Source organism: Pseudoliparis swirei, chromosome 1 (assembly GCF_029220125.1).
Source record: "Pseudoliparis swirei isolate HS2019 ecotype Mariana Trench chromosome 1, NWPU_hadal_v1, whole genome shotgun sequence".
NCBI lineage: Eukaryota > Metazoa > Chordata > Actinopteri > Perciformes > Liparidae > Pseudoliparis > Pseudoliparis swirei.
The window spans coordinates 16,371,496-16,389,251 of NC_079388.1; the positions used below are offsets into that span (position 1 = coordinate 16,371,496).

Below are 17,756 nucleotides of genomic sequence, written 5' to 3' on the forward strand. Positions count from 1 at the left end.
GTTAGTTACCTCCGCCCGAGCACAGGAAAGCAAACGACGGCCGCGCTCAGGGTGGCGTTGCCGACCGACTCCAAGAGAGCAAAAGAGGGACGTTGGCGCTCTTTACCGTCGCATTGACAATGCGGAAGGTAATGTTTTGATCGCCGTGTATTTATTTATTTATTTATTTGTATGCGTGTTACTCGCATAACACAAAAAGTATTAAACCGAATCGCATGAAATTTGGTGGGATGATTGGTTATTATCCGGGGACCATTTGATTAGATTTTGGGATCGATCGGGTCAAAGGTCAAGGTCAAGGTCATGAGAAGGTCAAACTATTCTTGAATCGCATGACATTTGGTGGGATGATTGGTTATTATCCGGGGACCATGTGATTAGATTTTGGGATCAATCGGGTCAAAGGTCAAGGTCATGAAAAGGTCAAAATCTTCTTTTTACCATAGCACGGTCAATCTTTATCCAATTGGCATGCAACTAATGCCAACATGTTCATAATTCAATGCCCAATCTTGTGATATCCGAAGGTATGCGCTTTACCGAGTGCCCGTTCTAGTTTAATGATGTCATCGGGTGGCGGCCGGCCTCTTCTTCTGCACTGATTTGATGCCACCCGACTGGAGAATTCGCCCCGCCACACTGTTGTTCTCAATGAACCAACTCCTCATACGCACACACCGGGGATGGGTGGAGACATGGATTCCTTTCTTCTCCTGATTTTCTGGACATTTGGTTACATTTTGATTAAAACCGGTTTAGATGCTCCGAGGGAGGAATATTTTTTCAGCTCTGAACTAATCATTGAAGTGACACATCATGGCCACAACGACATTTGAATTGAACGTCTGCATAACGAGGTCTTGAGTCTGAAAGCTGTCGGCTTTTACAGAGCGTGCCAGGTTTTAGATTAAAATAAAAGACATGAGTTACATTGTGTGACTACAAGTCATGAAATCTCACCTTTCTGCTCTTATTTAAACGTCTGAATCTGTATTCATAAAAGTCCCCGGTGGTAGTTGTTAAAGGGAATGTGAGCCGTCATCTTAACCACCAGTATAACACCAGTGAACTTCTTGTTATCTTACATAATATCGCAGGTTTATGACTCCAAGTCTGTGTCGAGTCATTTTAGGATTTGTGTGATTATTAAGTTTGCACCCTTGTTTTTGTAGCTTTTAGATTTTGGCAGCATTTAGTTTGACCAAAAAGCCCCTCAAGCCATTCATCTCATGTATATACTGCAGATAAGTTTCAATTCTCTTAGTTTGCATATGAGCTAATCAGTGGAGTATAGTAACGAAGTAGAAGTACTTCGTTACTTTACTTAAGTAGTTTTTTTGGGTATCTGTACTTTATTTTACTCCTTATATTTCTGTTTACTTTTACTTCACTACATTTTGCAATGAAAACTTGTACTTTTACTCCGATACATTTCCCCTGAAACAGTATCGTTACTCGTTACTACGGAAAAAAATAATCATGAGAAACATCGGGGACTGTTGTGGAACACACCGCAGCGCACCTGAACGCAGCACATCGGGGACTGTTGTGGAACACACCGCAGCGCACCTGAACGCAGCACATCGGGGACTGTTGTGGAACACACCGCAGCGCACCTGAACGCAGTAACACCAGGTTGGGGATCAGTGGTCCTTGCCGCGTGTTTTCTCTTCCCAGTGATGCCCAGGATGCGAGCGAGCGGCTACAGATACGACTCGTTTCATGTGGAGCAGCAATGGAAGCTACTCGAACAACCACGGGGACCAAGATCAATGTCCGTGGCCATATTTGGGCGAACTCTTTTCTTTGGTCGGAGTGAAAGTTTCTTCCTACCGGATGAAGTGCCTCTTATGCCGACCGAAAGCTACGGAGATACTGGCCTTCAAAAACACACCAACCTCAGGAAACACATTGAGGTAAATTAAGAGTAATCCCTTGAGCCGCAACGTTAATGTTTAGTCATCATAAACCTGTTAAAATATCTAGCAGTGTTGTCCTCAGGATTGGAGTAAGTTATATCTTTGGCAGGAGGGGGGGAGACAGGTGTCTGATTGTCATACGCATGTTGTATGTTAGGCTAACGTTCGCTAGCTATCGTCAATTAATGAGACAATTAGCGTGAGTGGAGTAGACGGATCTCTAGCGAGTTAATGAGCTGAAGAAGTGTTGACAGTTGTGAGAATTTGTTGATTTGAGTCATCTTAGCTAAAATATAATGCTAATCATTACAGCATTATTATAATTATTTGTATTAATATAAGAGTGACGGTCCAGTAATGGCGACGATATTGATTTGGGACTGTTGTGTTTAACTACAGAGATACAAGTACATATTCACAAATCAACTCTGGATGCACGGACAGGGCATGAAACTAAATGTATAAACTTCAAATTAAAACAAACTATTTTGTACAAAACTTTAGGTTGGGGTCATGACATGTTAGGAAGTGTTATTAATTCTATCATGTCTGTAATACTCTCACTTTATTTCAGGAATGGACTACATCAAGCAGCACATGGAAGAACCCTCCCTGCAGCTATGTGATGCCACCAGGTCCAGTTCATCTGATGAAGAGGACTTCTTCTTCGTCATCTCAAGCGCATGACAGCAGCAAACAGCTGGATGGAGACGTGGATCACGTTGACTTGCTGAAATGCTTCCCAACTGTGTGCTGCTGTCTGTGAAGCTAGACACACTCTACCTGCACCATCAGGGCCTGTGAAGCTAGACACACTCTACCTGCATCAGGGTCTGTGAAGCTAGACACACTCTACCTGCACCACCAGGGCCTGTGAAGCTAGACACACTCTACCTGCATCAGGGCCTGTGAAGCTAGACACACTCTACCTGCACCACCAGGGCCTGTGAAGCTAGACACACTCTACCTGCATCAGGGTCTGTGAAGCTAGACACACTCTACCTGCACCACCAGGGCCTGTGAAGCTAGACACACTCTACCTGCATCAGGGCCTGTGAAGCTAGACACACTCTACCTGCATCAGGGCCTGTGAAGCTAGACACACTCTACCTGCACCAGGGCCTGTGAAGCTAGACACACTCTACCTGCACCAGGGCCTGTGAAGCTAGACACACTCTACCTGCACCAGGGCCTGTGAAGCTAGACACACTCTACCTGCACCATCAGGGCCTGTGAAGCTAGACACACTACCTGCACCAGGGCCTATGAAGCTAGACACACTCTACCTGCACCATCAGGGCCTGTGAAGCTAGACACACTCTACCTGCACCATCAGGGCCTGTGAAGCTAGACACACTACCTGCACCAGGGCCTATGAAGCTAGACACACTCTACCTGCACCAGGGCCTGTGAAGCTAGACACTCTACCTGCATCAGGGCCTGTGAAGCTAGACACACTCTACCTGCACCAGGGCCTGTGAAGCTAGACACACTCTACCTGCATCAGGGCCTGTGAAGCTAGACACTCTACCTGCACCAGGGCCTGTGAAGCTAGACACACTCTACCTGCACCAGGGCCTGTGAAGCTAGACACACTCTACCTGCACCATCAGGGCCTGTGAAGCTAGACACACTCTACCTGCACCAGGGCCTGTGAAGCTAGACACACTCTACCTGCACCAGGTGAACGGCTCTTCAGCATCGCAGGACTCGTCTTCAGCCCCAGAAGAGCGACACTGAAATCTGTCCATTTTGAAAATCAACTTCTTTTGAAGATGAACAATACATTTTTCACTTTAAAGTGATGATTCTGGTTGTTACTTTTGGTTCTGCTTTTTTCTGTGTTAATCGTGTTTTTATATTTTAGTAATTTCATAGTATTCATATATTGCTAAGTTCATCCGAGCTCATACTCCTTGTTCATGGCGGCCACAGCACCCAAACAAATAAACTTCATAATTCTCAAAATTCTGACCCTTTGTTTTTTTTATTAACAGCATTAACTTTTACTTTCAATACTTAAGTACATTTAATATCAGAAAATTACTTTTGATACTTAAGTACAAAAAAAATCAGATACTTTAATACTTTTACTCAAGTAGTATTCTCATAGGTGACTTTTACTTTTACTTGAGTAATTTTCCAGTCAAGTATCTTTACTTTTACTCATGTATGACTTTTGGGTACTTTATACACCACTGGAGCTAATATTAGTCTTCCAAAAAAAAATCCATCCCTGAATACCTCCACTCTTCTCCTCTGGCCTTGAAGCCGACACATCTAAGTGCTTTTTTGAAATGATGGCAGCGGGGAGAAGGCACTTTGCAAATGAGATCTCGGCTACACTTGGTGATCCATCCCTCGTGTTTCCACCCGATTTCATTCCACGCGCCCTTCTCTCCGCCGAGCGGAAGCCTTTTGAAGATCATCGGCATTTGAAAGAGACCAATTTTTCGGGTATCAGTTTCAGAGTTTGTGACTTTGTTGACTGAACTACACACACATACACACACAAATGCAAACAAACAAAGAATATAAAACGTGCCTTTAGTCATTTGACGAGGCGCTGCAGTGAACTTCTCTTTGCAAGTCAACTCTCTCTCCAGTGCCTACCGACTTTTCTCATTAATAGAAGAAGAAGAAGAAAAAAAACTGGTAACAGCAGGAAATAGATCTCCACCACAATCCATGACCGCTATTGGTCGTTTGGGGTGCGTTCGATCATCAGCACGGAGCTAATTGCTGCTTTACTCTAATCTCCTGGTTTTTTTGGGAGGTCCTCTCTGGACCGGCCTGTGCAGCCGCTCACCTCCACTCTGTTTTCCTATTAAAGGGAGTCCAACACACACACACACACACACACAGTTATCATCATACATCTTAGCCCGTATATTTCCTCGGCTGTCCTCTGGCCTCGGCCCGCCTCCGGCTGTCTCGAGCGCTGTCGACGTTTTGAACATCAGCGAGAGCAAAACCCCCGAAACTCTTTTGCAATGCGATGCCAGACGGGAGCGGCTGCCGACTAATGGAAGTATTCAATTGCTTTAAAAGCCTGCAGGTGGATTTTTAATGTTCGATAGGGGTTTTTTTTTGGGCAACTCGTGTGAAAAAAAAAATATATATATGAATGCCGTCCTCTGAAAGGTCACTTTGAAATGAAAAGTAGCAAACATAAAAAATAAAATAAGAGGAGACGCATTATACTGATAGCAAAGTTAAAAACGAGTGCTAATCTGTAGCTTTCGGGCAGTAGCGGCCCGCCACTCTACACGCCATTTCACATTTTTCTCATCGCACTGCACCTCCCTCCCCCTTATCCTCCTCAACCAATTAAAAACAGATGTCAAACCCACAGGCGACAGTTTACATAATACTAGCCGCGCATAAGAGCTGCATATATCCTATCGGCATAGATCCTATCTGCCTGATGGATCGTCTGGGTCGTGGAATTCCTGCTCATGACTACGCCACTGTCCTGTTGAGACTCCACCCACTCCTCCTCCCCACCGCCATCTGCCTGATGGATCGTGGAGGTCTCCATCGTGGAATATGCCTACTATGAACTATTCATACACTCTGTCATATTCATTGAATGTATTTTAACTCTAAATCTGTCCTTCTGTACACATTACATCTATTGCATCTGTCCATCCTAGGAGAGGGATCCTCCTCTGTTGCTCTCCTCCAGGTTTCTTCCTTTTTCCCCTGAAGGGTTATTTGGGAGTTTTTCCTGGTCCGATGTGAGGTTTTGGGGCAGGGATGTCTATGTGTACAGATTGTAAAGCACTCCGAGACAAATTTGTAATTTGTGAAATTGGGCTATACAAATAAACTGAATTGAATTGAATATATATTGTCGCCCGCACCTGGAGCGGTGCGTCGCGAGCGCTGGCCTCGCGTTCCCGCCAGTTGAGCCGATAGCCAGCGTGAAGGGAATGAGGGACTAACGAGGGAGTGATCAGAGGCAGGTGAGGGGAGTTGGACTGACGAGATGGTGTGATGGGCAGGATGAAAACAACTCTAACAAAAAGGAAGGCATGGAGCTAAACTGTTACAAGCGGCCTTGTGCTGCTCCAGTCTTAACCGGTAGAGAGGAGACTGCAGAGCGAGGACCGGGAGGCTCAGACACAATAACGATAAGAGAAGAGACGAGGGGGGAGACGTCAGCAAGAAACCTCACATTATAAGTAACCGGCTTGGACTGGGACTGGGTGACGAGAACTAATATGTAATGAGGGAGTGGACGGAAGCGGCACCTGCATCGAGTCTGTCAATGTGTTTGTTCGGGGGTTGGGAAAGACAGATGAGGAGGAGGTCGTTGTCTTTAATACCGGACCCAGACCAGGTTTGTTTGTGAAACTGTTGGTTACAAATAAATCTACGCGAATTGAACTCTGATCCAAACTCTCTGTGTCCTGTGCGTGTTTGATTACTGAGGTCCAGAGGGTGAGTATCCTGTGGCGTCTCACCAGCAAGTCAGATAGGACGGAGATACAAGTTTATATGCATCAGGTTAAGAGATTAGTGAGAATGGACCAAGAAGGAAGAAATCCAGCCACAACAACTGCAACCCAGGAGGCCCCCGTCAGCGGCCTCGCCAGCGCAAACACCATTGTTCCCGCCGACATCCATCAAGCGCTTCTTATCTTGCCCTCGCTCGTGGCTGATTCCAACCCTCCTCTTTGTCTTTGTCTCCGCCCGCTGCCCCGCTCTAATCACTCGAGTAGACGTCGGGTAAACGTCATGTGTGCGGTCGCGTCGCTCATCGCTGCTTTCTCTCTCCGTCGGCGTCCCGCCCGTCAGCGGCGGAGCAGCGTGGTGCTGGCCACGTCCCTGCTGTCCAGGCTGAGCCACAAGCGGCTGAAGGCGTCCTTCCACGTGGAGGCGCAGCGGGGGGAGCAGGACCTCTACCGCTGCATCACCCTGTCGCCCAGGGGCGCCGCCGTCTCCAACTTCGGAGAACTCATCATCAGAGGTGAGCTGGATTGAGGGAAAAGGTGTTGGGGAAAAAGTGTTCTCTTTCACAGTGACCGACACGACACAATGCAACAAGTGTTAATGGGATTAATGACTGTCATATCATTGTAATATATTGTAATCCATAAACTATCAATCATGTTTAAAAAACACTAAACTACTCCCGTGTTTTACCACTGACAATGTTTATTGTTTCATGGACTCATAAATAATTCCATAAAAAGGACTCGGTCACTGTGTAGTGTCTCAGTCAACCCTCTTTTTGCTCACCTATTACATCATGACATTAATTAAGTTGATGTTCATTGGGTGGATACGGGTCAAATTATCCATTAAGGCAGTTTTTTATGTGCAGGGGACCTAATTAGATCTGTAATTATTGATGCAAATAAGCTCTTATTCTGCATCATGAGAATGAAAATGAAGAATGTAAGCATTCAGGAGTCTCTCTCTCTCTCTCTCTCATACTTCATGTGATTTAAGGATTTTTATGACTGGCTGGTCTAACAGAGCAGAAATAATGTTATTGAAACTATAAAACAAAAAAAGAGAAAAATCAATGACAGGAATCCTTGACTTCTTCTTAGCTGGTATGACTTCGCTCGTTTCTGCAGACAATACCCTCAATGTTTGACTGTTTTTCATCATTCACGGGCGGATTTTTATGTGTGTGCTTCTGTTGTTTCTATGTAATATCAGTCATAGAAAATACCCCAAATGTCAGTCTATATCAATATATATATAATTCATATTGCCAATTTGTTAGATGTACAGAATAAAACATTAGATGTAATATATTCGATTATTACATTGATTAGTTAATTCATCTTAATTCATATTTTATTTTTCCTTGCCTGGAAACCAATTCAATTCCACGTACATGCATACGCTCATACATATACATCTGCCATCATCAATGTATTTTGTTTCTTTAAATACAAAATAAAATAAAATAATTTAAAAAAAAGCTCACACGCATGCATAAGCACACATGTACACATTTTTATTTATTTATTTGTATTTACTTTTTATTTTTCCCAATACTCCGACTTTATGATGTTGTGTCCACTGTTTTGTTGACCGCACTGTTTCGTCGTCCTCTAGGTGATATGTCTATGTATTGTCTTTTGTCTTATAATAAAAAAATTATTAACATAAAAAAATATATATATATTACATTAGAACAATACATTAGAAAAAAATACATTAGATGTACAGAATAATGACTGAGACCTTCTTTTTCGTCAGTGCCCCCCACACCGATTGCTCCCCCTCAGCTCCTGCGGGCAGGCCCCACCTATCTGATCATCCAGCTCAACACCAACTCCATCGTGGGGGACGGACCGGTCATCCGGCGGGAGATCCAGTACCGGGCCAGCCAGTCCACGTGGACGGAGACTCACGGCGTGGGCTCGCTCACCTATAAGATTTGGCATCTGGAGCCGGACACGGAGTACCGCATCAGCGTCCTGCTCACCCGGCCCGGGGAGGGGGGGACGGGGGCACCTGGACCCCCTCTGATCAGCAGGACAAAGTGCGCAGGTGAGTCGGATCATCAAACTTGATCATGTTTATTCCAGGCTAGAAAGAAGAAGAAGAACACTTTATTAGCTTTCTGCATTTTGCGCCTTGAATACATTTTTGCGAGCCGCGGACGGATGAAGGCATTTTTGGACGGATTGCCAATAAATTTCATCTAATCCTGTCGTTCAAATTTTAGCGGTTCAATATTCTTGTCTCTACAACGTGATGGGTGCAAAAGAAACCACATTCCCATCAGCCCTCGCTGTAATTTGTGTTAGTCGTTCTAATTAACAAATCACACTGTCACACACTGAGCTAAGACCTTAAGGTCGACTCCAGATTCACATGCAGCACTCATCGTCTCGTAAAGGCCTCCAGGCACCGGAGCGCAAGACGAATAAACCGTCAATAGCAAATGTGTTACCATAGCAGCACTTTTTCAATTAAAGGTCCGAACTACCGGGATCCTATTGACCCGGAGCAGCTTCTGGCACTCCGTCTGAGCCAAATGGCTGCATTACTTAAGCTGCAAGCTATTTTATTGCGGTTCCTTTTGAGCTCTTAGTGAATGTGCTACCAGTAAACATTTACGTGCGTACGTTTTAGGGCTTTCATTTGGAGATGATTAAGAATAGAAGAAGCGGATCTGCTTTTGTCCAGGTTTAACCCTCCTGTTACCTTTACATTTACTAACATATTTTACCCTCGGGGTCAATTTGACCCCAGCAATTAAAACCTCCAGCAAATTATTAGAATTAATATTGTCTATCTTGATGGGTCACGCTCCAGCCGGATGGTGTGCACATAGGCAGACGTCACGCTGCCGTATCTTCACACAGCAAATACTCGTGCTCTGCTATATTAATGCTCTGAATAGTGTATCCAGAATCTATTTAATAGTGTAGTGATGGGGGCCGAGTGCTACTTGCGTCATGGCCCTAAATTAAAAGTACAATTGTTTTTAGTTCGTGGCAAAGCGAGGACTCAAACAACAGAACAACAAACAGGAGGCCATCCGGTCGCTCCTGCAGCGAGCGTCCTGCGCCTTCTGAGCGGCAGCCGCGAGCGCCGTCTAACTATTTTGACGCATTGCTAAACAACTTGTAGTTTGGCCGGCAGCCCCGTCGAGAACAAAAGGTGCGTTTGCTGTCATCTACAGTCGTTTACATGCGTGATATGGATTTGTTTAGAAGAAAAAAACAACAACTAGAACGGGCACTCGGTAGAGCGCATACCTTCGCATATCACAAGATGCGGCATTGAATTATGAACATTTTGGCATTAGTTGCATGCCAATTGGATAAAACTTGACCGTGCTATGGTAAAAAGAAGATCTTGACCTTGACCTTTGACCCGATTGATCCCAAAATCTCATCAAATGGTCCCCGGATAATAACCAATCATCCCACCAAATTTCATGCGATTCGGTTAAAAACTTTTTTGTTATGCGAGTAACGCGCATACAAATAAATAAATAAATACACGGCGATCAAAACATTACCTTCCGCATTTTCAATGCGAAGGTAACAACAGACCGCATTTGTGAAGATTCTTATCTGAAGTGCCACGCCCCCTTTACGTTCAGCTCGTGAGCCCGTTTAGCGGACGACGGGCTGCCTTTCGCCGCCTCTCATCTGCGTTTGAGTCGCGGTGAAAAAGGAGGCGGCGTGACACCCTCCCGTCAGTGTCTTCCTCTCTCGTCCACCCACTGTCAACTCCCACCACTCGGATGCAAAGCTTTAACCCGGAGGGGGGATTCACTCTGGGTGAATGTGTGTGCCACAAAGAGACATTTCTTTTAACCACAGTGACTCGTATTTTACCTTTAAATGTGACATTTCATGCATATTTGGTGCAGAGGATTCCAATCCCATGGGCCGTTGTTGAGGGCGGCGCAGCGCAAATGCTGAATGGATGATGGGGGCTTGTGCTCCCCCCCACCCCCCACCCCCTGTGTTTATACTTTTTTATGTATGGTGGGGAATCACTTTCTGACATTCTAGCCCCTCCCCCTTTTGATTGAATGTGGTGTTATGAACCAGATTCATTCAAGACATGGCCAACATCGTGGGCCCATATTGGTTGATCAACCCTTCTTAACCCTCCTGTTACCTTTGGGGTCAAATTGACCCCATTCAATGTCAATCTGACCCCAGGCTGTTTTTCACTGTGTAAAACATATAAGAAATATCAACTTTTTGATTTATTTAAAGGTCTGTTTAGGTTGTCAACAAACAAACATAAAGTACCTCACACTTAAACTTGGGAAACAATATTAATTCTAATCATTTTCTGTAGGTTTTAATTGCTGGGGTAAAATTGACCCCGAGGGTAAAATATGTTAGTAAATGTGAAGGTAACAGGAGGGTTAAGACAAATATCGTCTTAAAAATGTAAATAGCAGTATGTTAAAAAAAAACCCACTGGTAACAGGTTTATCTACATTTTCAATACTTTGGGATTTATTAAATTTTGTATTTTGAGTGTTTGTATACTCCAGTTTTTTTTACACTTTTAAATATGTTATGCAGTCGACACTTTCTTTACTTCTGACGATTTCATATTGTGTTTGAATAGGAGTCTCGATGTCCCACTTGTTTAACATCATAGACTGAAAAAGAGAAAAAGAAAGTAAAATGACATGAAGAGGAAGTCAGAATACAGGTGTAATGGGAAGTCACGTGAACACCATATTGCGGTCTGTGAGATCCTGTTATTATTTTGAAGACATCTGGAACGAGACAGCATGCTGCTTTGTGACTTTGGTTATTCAAACCATGTTCTCTCATACATGTTCACACGTCGGAAAATAATTGTTCAAATCGAAAGGGGTGAGAATGACAGCGACTTCAGTAAGAATGCAGATATCGCCCCCACGTGACGCAGCGTGAATGCTTCCCGTCTCTTGATTACATGTTTATGTACGATTAGCATATTTCAAATCATTTATCCCCACACTTTAGTTTACCTGGGAAAATGCCTCGAGGCAAAATTGGCATGTTTTTTCATTAAGTTCATTCATCTCAACGCTTCAATATGCTAATTAGACTGTCCGTCTCTTTTCGCGTAAACAACCAAGTGCAATGCCGTGAATGCCGACGAGGACGCGCCCGCCGAGAGCGCGAGGTGTTCTCCTCCGTGCGAACGCTTCATGGTGTCGAGACAACAGACACACTGTTCGCTGTCTGTCTGTCTTGTGCAGATTTGACGCATTCCGTCTTAAACGCGAGCGCTGCGTTGATCAAACGGGCGGAGCCGGCTGGAGACACACGGCGTTTCTCAATATGTGTACTTGTGCGTACTTTCCTCGACTTGTGTCCTTGTGACTCGTGAAACGTCATCAGTCGCAGCCCGGGTACATGTTCCAATTCAAAGCACGGTCAAAATGCCCGGATGTGACTTGATCCTCCCACTTTCCGGAGGATGCATCAGAGGAGACTTGTGCGTACTCTGGCCAGCCGATATCCCAGAATGCATTTCACCAGCAACCGGAAACAGTAGCGGAGGAGAAAATAAACTAGACAGATGACTTTTTATAAATACTCCTGTTGTTGAGTCACGGAATGTCATTTTAGGATGTTTTGTTTATTTGACTGGAAACAATAATTTACAGTGAATAATTAAGAAAACCCAGGAGCAAGAACAGCTGATGTGGTGACGTCATCAAGTCAGCTGCTGTTCCAATCGCAGAAAGACCGTCCTCCCGTCCTCCGGAGTCTGGACTCCCAAGACCAGACTCCAAAAGAACACAAGTCTGTAGTCGTGTACTTTGAACTGAGAAACGCCGACAGTTTTGGCGTGCCCTCCTCAATGCATACGCAGGTGACTCCTACATTTGAAAAGGCCACATATTCTGTACTGATTGTTGCTGTTAACGGGATGCAAACAGGCCACAATACACACGCATAGCAATAAGCACATACAACTATTGCAATTTGTTTTCTTTTTTTTATCTTTTGCTCGGCCAAAACTCTCATTTGTTAAACGATTAAAGTTGCGTGAAGCTCCGGCACATCGAAATGATTTAGAGGTAAATTCCCCCCCAAAATTATTCCTGCAACAACTCATGTGGGTCCACTAAGTATCCGGGTGTGTCCATCATCATTCCAACATAGCGGGTGGGGGGGTGGGCCTCGGTGGCATTTCACCGCGGCATCTTGTTAAGCGATGAGGAGCACGAGATGAAATGTGCAGACCCAGAGGGACAGTCCCTCATTCATCTCTTTCCTCATCCCCCCCCCCCCCCCCCCCACACACACACACATCTCTGCCTCTGGCTAATCCGTCCGATTTGGCCAATCAAGCTGAATGTCAGTTCGGGGTAGGACTGCTGTTGGACCGGCTGGTGAAGAGGACAGCACAGAAGCTCTCTGCGGCGCCGCTGTAATGATGAATAATGGCGTCTTGAGCAGAAAGTGAACGTTCAGTCAGCGGGTCCCCGGTGGCAGACCTGGGGAAAGCAGCATTATCATGGCTACAGGGCTCCTATTTTTTTATTTTTTTAAAAGAACAAAATCTGACATCGAGACAGTTTTGTTCTCGCGCCACTTCGACATGCCGGATATGATGTCATTGTTTTTCAAATTGACATTGTAAGCGTGTGATTTGATTGATACTATATCCTGGTCAACGCTTTCAAAGCCCGCGGCAGCATCGGCTGCTGGAGACGCAAATCAGCCGAAACTCTGGTTTCACCCTTTCGGGAAAGAGCAAACGTCTTTCAGATCAGCAAGGACATCCTCTCCTCCGTCGCTGTCCCCTCAGAACTAATGTCTCCTCCGTGACATTGCTTCATTAATATAGATATATATATATATATATATATACACGCGACAGTTTCTGATCTATGTTTAGTGAAGCAGCAGACACCCCCCCATTCGCTGCCGTCTGCAGCTCCGCACCGCCAGCCTGTGTCACACTGAGGGCTCTGCCGGCGGCACACTTGAAGATCCAGTCCAGACTTCAGGAAGGAAGTAACCCTCCCCCCCCCCCTCGTGTGCTTGACACTGTCAATTTGCATGACAGAGACATGCATGACGGCAATCACAGCTGTCACGCATGACAGCTGTGATTAGGCTTCACAAATGATGTTCTGCACCGGGCTCCGACTGAACCTCCTTCATCTCCGTAGAGACGGAGATGAAGAACGTTGTTGTTGTGCGCTTCTATCGATTCACCCTTCCGTGACTTCGCGAAGTCGGCTGCAACTGTTGCCATCTCCTCCCCCCCCCCCCCCCATCGGTGTTTTTCTTTAAAGTTGCAGCGGGTAACATTTCTGAGGAGAAAAAAATATGCTTGTCTAGTCGGTGCAAATCTCAAAGTTGAGGTGCAACAGAGAACAGCGTATTCCCCCCCCCCCCCCCTGCAGCCTGAAATGAATTGATCGCCCGGCCGCCATCCATCCATGTTTATTTGTGTGTCAATTGTGTGGTTGCCTTCAGCATGCTCCGGCTCCGGCTCGCCCTCGGGTCGCCCCCCCCCCCCCGAGGAAGCATAGCGAGGCTTCCTGATCAGAAGTGTGAAGCAGCTCAACAGGCTCCATTCAATCTGACCTTCTGGATATCTGGACATCCTCATTCCTCATGCTCCGCCACCCCCTCCCCCCCCTCCCCCAGGAGGATGGCGACCTCCCCAGAAAAGGGTCGCTCAAATCTGTGAATTTGTTATTTCGGTCAAGGCTTGTGACACTGCACCAGTCCACATAGAAATCTCACGGACAATTCCACTTCTGACTGGGAAATTGTGTTGCATTTAATTTTCTTTTAATATTCCGTATACTATTTTCATAATGTATACCGTTAAATAAAAGAAATCTGAGTATAAAAGAGAAATGCGGGGTGCACATCAGCATATCTGAAATGTGTTGATCCAGAGAAAAGTTTAATGATTTAACCGGATTTGTCCCAAAGTATTCTGGGTTTGTTTTACTGAGAAATGTGTTGATCTGCACTTCACACATTTCATGTATTTACACAACACACATACACACTTTGCATTTTGCACACTCTGTCTATATTTAATATTTCAATATTTAATTTAATTTTACACTGCAGTCATTAGGATTGTATTATATTTGTGTATGCATATATGTTGTGTATATATACATATATATTTTATTTTGTATATTATATTTTACTTTGTATACTTTGCACAGTCATTGTATTATATTTGTTTGTGTGTGTGTGTATATATATATATACATACAGTATATGTTTCATTTTATATACATATATATACTTCATTTTGTATTTTATATTTTACTTGTATACATCTATATCTTTCATCCCTGTTTTTTATATTTTATTCTCGTGTGTTTAGTTTATTGGTGCGGCTACTGTGACGACAAATTTCCCCTTGGGGATTAATAAAGTATATATCTATCTATCTAAACAAAATGTCACGAGTGAGCGTTTTCTCCACATGAGTTTCTTCTGTGCTCCCTTTGTTCACGCTGGTGGATCCGAGCTCCCTGGTTGACCTGCCTTCTGCTTCCTGTCCCTCTCAGAGCCCATGCGGGCCTTGCGGGGTCTGACGGCTGCAGAGATCCAGCCCCGCCAGCTGGCCCTCCAGTGGGAGCCGCTGGGCTACAACCTCACCCGCTGTCACACCTACTCCTTGTCCCTGTGCTACCGCTACTCCATGCCGACGGGGGGCAGCGGCAGCAACAACGCCACCGTCCGAGAGTGCCTGTCCGTGGACCGCAACACCTCTCGCTTCACCCTGAGAGACCTGCCGCCCTTCCGCGCCGTCCACGTCCGGATGGCCCTGGCCAACCCCGAGGGCAAGAAGGAGAGCCGAGAGGTCACCTTCCAGACGGAGGAAGACAGTGAGTGGCCGCTCCCTATTTCACCCAGTGAGCTGCAGCAGACGGGACAAAAGATGAACGTTTAAAAATATATATATTTAAAATATATGCTTAGTTTCTCAGCTCTGGCTGCTTAACTTCTTGAATTTCTGTCTTTCTTTGCTTGCTCAGATAACTATTGTACTAGCTTCCACAAATCCATGCTTTTACCAGCGGGCCCCAAAAAAAGAAAAGACAAATATTGACTCACTAAATAAGCTGGATCAGCATAGCTAAATGGAGGATCAGCCTTTTAAATGGAAACTAGTGGAACATTAATCAGCTTGAGCTGTGGCCTGTAGCAACATGGTAAAATGGTCGTGCTTATCTTTGTGTTCATATTTTCCTGTGTACATCAGCGGATTGAGCACATTCTAATGCAAATGCCCAGAGAGCGGAAGTACAGAAGGTCAAAGCCCTTATTGTTATGTGGAAGTAGCAAGACGTTTCAATGTAATTGAATGCCACTCAGAAAGATTCTTGACCCGGAGGAGGGAGTGAGTGGGAAGGACGGCTATTCTAGGAAATTGGTAGCATTTTTTTTTGGGCTTTGATTTCATCATCAAAATGCCTTTTAGCATCTGCTTGAAAATTGAAATATTGCAACACTTGAAAAATAATAAGCATTGGAGGATAAAAATAAAACATAACTCAATTATGTACACCGACACAAGCAGGGGGACATTTATTTACATACATTTAACGACATACAGAACGTAGCTTGCTATTTATTCATTTTTTACTCGTTAGTTTTGGTTGGTTAGGAGGAGACATGTTAAAAACACATTTTCCAAAAGAAAAAAGTAAAAAAAGCTGTGATTGTCCCCTCCTGATATTTTCAACGTCACTCCCAATGGAATGTGTTTTTGCTTTCGAGCCACTGGATGCCAGTCTGACAGTTTGACAATCCCCAATCCCGCTCTCACGAGGAGCGCCGCCATCGCCGCCGCCATCGCCCTCACATCTGCAGTAATTGAGCCGCAGCCGGTGACGGCTCCTCCCGCCTGTTTCACACGGGCTCAACAATCAAACGCCGGCGAGGCGGTTTGCTTCTCCGCCGCGACGGCTTCGGGGAGAGAGAGCGCGCGCGGGGCTTTCCTCCCGCCGTGCTTCGCCTACCGCAGCTTCTGAGGCAAACAGACGGGTCAAAGAAGAGCTTGATATCGAAGGAGAGGAGCGTTGCATTATTCAGTCACAGCTAACACACACACAGCGAGGCCTCCACCACCTGTTTAAGGAATACAAATTGGCAGCATTGGAATTAGGACGTACGAGCAATAGACGAGTATCGGGACATTAAAATGCCAACAAAGGCCCGCTTTACACCCGCACTCAGGCCTCTTCCACCGAAAGGACACATTGTGAATCGGTAGTTCTTCAGCCTGAGGCAGTCTCTCTTTATTCAGGGTGGTGTTGCCTTAGCTTTCATTTCCTGCGTCTTCCTCGATTCCTACATTTTAAAAAGAAAATGTGACTCACTCAAAATAGATGCAGCCGGGTTTATTTTTGGAATCCCTTCAGATGAGATGTGTTTTTTCCCTTTCCTCAGGCGTAGTCGACTCTCTCAGCATAAGAGCTCTCTTAATTCTCATCGATGCCAGAGTGATCACTTCACCAAGTGCTCCGGCCGGCAGTCCCCTGCGAATGATAATTCACTCCACCCGAATTTAGTAAAACCGTCCAGCACTTGCCACCAACAAAACAAAAAAAAGGAGTAGGTTCTGCTTTCGGGAAATGCATCTCATTGAGCCCAAACATGCAGAGAGGCACTCCCGAGACCCGGTGCTCTGTTATCAGACAGTAGAAGCCAGAATCTCAATTCATCCTGAGGGCTGAAAGCAAGCCGGCCCACCGAGTTCCCTTCATCACCCCCCCCCCCCCCCCCCCCCGCCCGTCTGCTCCGTCTCCCCATTCCCTCTATCTCGTCCTCCTCCATCTCTCCTTGGCCCATGTGCCTTTTCGTTGTCTTTCAAAAAACAAAACAAAAAGTTCTACCCCCTGGTGTTCGTGAGCAGGAGTGTATAAACTTGAGACCCGAGCACAGTGTCGGTTCCAGAGAATAATTTGTTTCCCCCCCCCTCTTCTGCTGCAGTTCCTGGCGGTATCGCTTCAGAGTCCTTGACCTTCACCCCGCTCGACGACATGATCTTCCTCAAGTGGGAGGAGCCCGTCGAGCCCAACGGCCTCATCACGCAGTACGAGGTAGGACACGCGCGTGTTAGTCAGGGACGAAGCGGCCTCCTTCACATCCCGCACTGATCCTCTTCAGGTGTCCCCATGCCAACGTCTACTCGACTCATCCTCCTTCAGCATGAGGCCGACTGAAATGGAGGAAAAGTGTCCACTTTAAAGACTGCACTGCTCCGCCTCCTTGATTTACCCCAAGCTTGTTTTTCCCCCCTGGTTCTTGCCCAGACGTTGGTACCACACATGCGCCTGAGCCACCCCCCGTGTGGACGGCCCACTTTTCACAGTTCATGGGATTTACTGTA

General features: G+C 45.6%; 1 protein-coding gene across 1 annotated transcript in view; it reads left to right on the top strand.

Annotated features, from left to right (window-relative positions):
* ptprua (protein tyrosine phosphatase receptor type Ua) overlaps window positions 1-17,756 on the top strand; it is a 202,344-nt gene that overhangs the window by 119,967 nt on the left and 64,621 nt on the right. Inside the window, exons 6-9 of the mRNA XM_056419063.1 lie at window positions 6,723-6,894; window positions 8,145-8,438; window positions 14,926-15,246; window positions 17,357-17,466. Coding sequence (XP_056275038.1) covers window positions 6,723-6,894; window positions 8,145-8,438; window positions 14,926-15,246; window positions 17,357-17,466 — 897 coding nt within the window. The remainder of the gene's footprint in view (window positions 1-6,722; window positions 6,895-8,144; window positions 8,439-14,925; window positions 15,247-17,356; window positions 17,467-17,756) is intronic.